The sequence below is a fragment of the Aphidius gifuensis genome, linkage group LG1, assembly GCF_014905175.1.
Source record: "Aphidius gifuensis isolate YNYX2018 linkage group LG1, ASM1490517v1, whole genome shotgun sequence".
NCBI classification, from domain to species: domain Eukaryota; kingdom Metazoa; phylum Arthropoda; class Insecta; order Hymenoptera; family Braconidae; genus Aphidius; species Aphidius gifuensis.
This window is the reverse complement of record NC_057788.1, coordinates 12055544-12058702: the sequence shown is the minus strand read 5'-3', so window position 1 is coordinate 12058702 and position 3159 is coordinate 12055544. Positions and strand designations below refer to the sequence as shown.

General features: G+C 28.9%; 1 protein-coding gene across 1 annotated transcript; it reads left to right on the top strand.

Annotated features, from left to right (window-relative positions):
- Nucleotides 1-1692: 1692 nt before the first annotated feature.
- LOC122852388 lies at nt 1693-2914 on the top strand. The gene is made up of 3 exons (XM_044152193.1): nt 1693-1792; nt 1910-2642; nt 2755-2914. The coding sequence occupies exons 1-3, from the start codon at nt 1693-1695 to the stop codon at nt 2912-2914; spliced, it is 993 nt and encodes a 330-aa protein (XP_044008128.1).
- Nucleotides 2915-3159: the final 245 nt, after the last annotated feature.

Here is a 3159-nt window from a genome sequence, read left to right as displayed (position 1 = left end):
AATCTCCAACTGGATCATCAACATTAATTAAATATGCTTCAAAAGGAGCTAGAGCAGCAGTGAAAAGTAATGGTGGAAAATCGAAAGTTATAATCCCAAGAATTTTACCACTAATTTCAACTGTTGAAAAAGTAGGTGGTGCTTTACCGCTTCTGATACCCATATTGTCAGCTGTTTCAGCATTAGGTGGTTTAGTTGGTGGAGCGTCTGGGATTGTTAAAGCTGTTAATAGTGCAAACGCATCAAACAAACAGTTAGCTAAAAGTATTCGTCATAATAAAATGCTTGAGTCAATAGCAATTGGGAAAGGATTATATATGACACCCTATAAAAGAGGAATGAGTTTACATTTAAATCCAAAAAACTTTTAAAGATGCTACCACATCATGCTTTATCTGATATGATATGATAAATGAAATAATGATATAATGGAATGTGCAGTTCAATTAAAAATACCTAACTTTCGTGGAGTATTCATGCGTAATGAAATGCCTAAGAAAGGACCATGGCGTATTGAATGTGGAATTGTTAATCTCGATGATAAAGAGAATAATGGTACACACTGGGTTGGATATAAAAAAAACTCGAGCACTGCAATTTATTTTGATAGTTTTGGAAATCTTCAACCTACTTCAGATCTTGTCAGATATTTGAATGTTGGTAGCATCAAATTTAATCATAAACGTTTTCAAGATTGGAATTCATACAACTGTGGACATTTATGTATACAATTTTTATTAGGGATGATATGAAAACGGTTAGCATTTAATCTTTATTTAGTATACAGATAACTCTCATCATACATTCACTTTAACTCTATCAGGGAATTCATCAATATTAGAGACACAATATTTCCCAGCAATCGAACTAAAGAGAGAAAAAAACTATTATCTGAGTCTCGCTTCTTTTTTGACATTTAATTCAATTCCAAATATTGATGAAGATATAAATAAAGTTTATTTGGGAGATAATGAAGTAATAACAATTCCAACTGGAAGTTATGAACTTGAAGATATTGCAAGTGTTCTTCAAAATCATTCAATTGAATTGTGGGGTGGACAAAATACATTACGTAGTTATATCAAAAGTTCGAAGTATATAGATTTTAGATATGAAGATTCAATAGCTAGTATACTTGGTTTTTCACCACGTGTATTAAAAGCAAATCACCTTTATGAATCGGATATGCCAGTTAATATAAATCGAATCAACGCATTACGAATTGAGTGAAATATTACGACGGGTGCATATAGCAATAATAAAAAAGTTCATACAGTTCACACATTTTTTCCTACAACACCACCAGGATATAAAATTATTGAGGTGCCAACTAATCCAATAGATTTACCAGTAACAGTAAAAATAATTGATTATCTACAAATAAAAATTGTAGATCAAGACGGTCATCTTGTTAACTTTCGTGGTGAAACAATTACAGTGAGGCTCCATATAAAGTCAGGATAATGGTGTTAGTATTCAATAATTATAATAATAATAAAATTAAAAGAGGATTTGCATATAAAACATCGAAATGGACTCCATCAGTCATTCATCATCGAACAGCGAAGGAGATAACACCTCAGAATATCAAATTCCTAAAAAGTCTCGGATTAAAAGTAAAAAATTTCGGAGTTGGAAGTGGAAATTCGATTGGGTAAATATTTCTTGTTTTAACTGTTCATGTAAGTGAAAATGGTTGATGAAAGTGTATTAGCTATCAATTCACCAGTTCAGTTTGATGAGAGTATTTCGCATTATGAAATTCATGCACACCAACCTTATGGATCATCGAGTTTTAATAATAGCGATGAAATAAGGATTACTATTCAAAATCAAGATTTATTTATTCTTCCATCAAAAAGTTTTTTACATATAAGTGGTAAAATAAGTGAAAAAAATACTTAAACAGCTCCAACAAAAGTTAAATTAGTTCACAATGCAATGTGTCATATGTTTGATGAAATTCGATATGAAATTAATGGTATAGAAGTTGATAAATCAAAAAATGTTGGTGTTACGAGTACAATAAAAAATTATCTTTCAATTAATTCATCAACTAACTTGGAAAATGCTGGATGGATGAGTATCGATGAAAATGTACAGTTGACAAATACTGATGGATATTTTAATGTATGTATACCATTCAAAATGGTTCTAGGATTCGCTGAAGATTATAAAAAAATTATTGTAAATGCGAAACATGAAATTATTCTGATACGTTCACGTAATGATATCAATTCAATAATTCCAAGCGATAATACAGTCGTTGCCGAAGAACAAATTAACATCAATATTATGAGAATAGAGTGGCTTATACTATATGTCATGTTATCAAATAAACAAAAAATTGAAATGATGAAATATATTCAAAAAGATCCATTAATCTCTATAGGATTTCGATCATGGGAATCATATGAATATCCACTTTTACCAAGAACTAATAAACAAATTTGGACCATAAAAACTGCATCTCAATTAGAAAAACCTCGACATGTTATCCTTGTTTTTCAAACAAATAGAAAAAATCAATGGAATAAAAATGCTAACAACTTTGATCATTGTAATATTAGTGATGTTAAATTACATTTGAATTCTCAAATTTATCCTTATGGAAATTTGAATCTCGATATAAATAAAAATCAGTTTGCATTATTATAAGAAATGTATGCAAATTTTAGTGAATCATCAACAACAATTTTTAATTTCAAAAGAAATATTCAAATCAAAATTACCTTTTATTGTGATTGATTGTAGTAGACAAAATGAAATGTTAAAAAGCGGACCCGTTGATGTACGTTTAGAATTTGAATCGAAAGAAAACTTTCCAGCGGATACATCAGCATATTGTTTAATAATTCATGATCGTATATTGGAATATAAACCAATTAGTGGTATTATTAGAAAATTAATTTAATTAATAATTTAAAATGTAATAGGAAGAATAAATAAAAAAAAATACACAATATAAAATCGAAAACATATTTTTTTATTCATAAAAATCAGGATGATCTATAATTTCTTCTTCATCATCATAATCTTCAACAACTCTTTTATTATTTCTTTTTTTGAAACTTTCATCAAATTGAACACATTTATTATCATCTCCTGAAACAGACATTCTCAGAATTCCTTTCTCGACTGCTTCCGAAAATTCTTCAT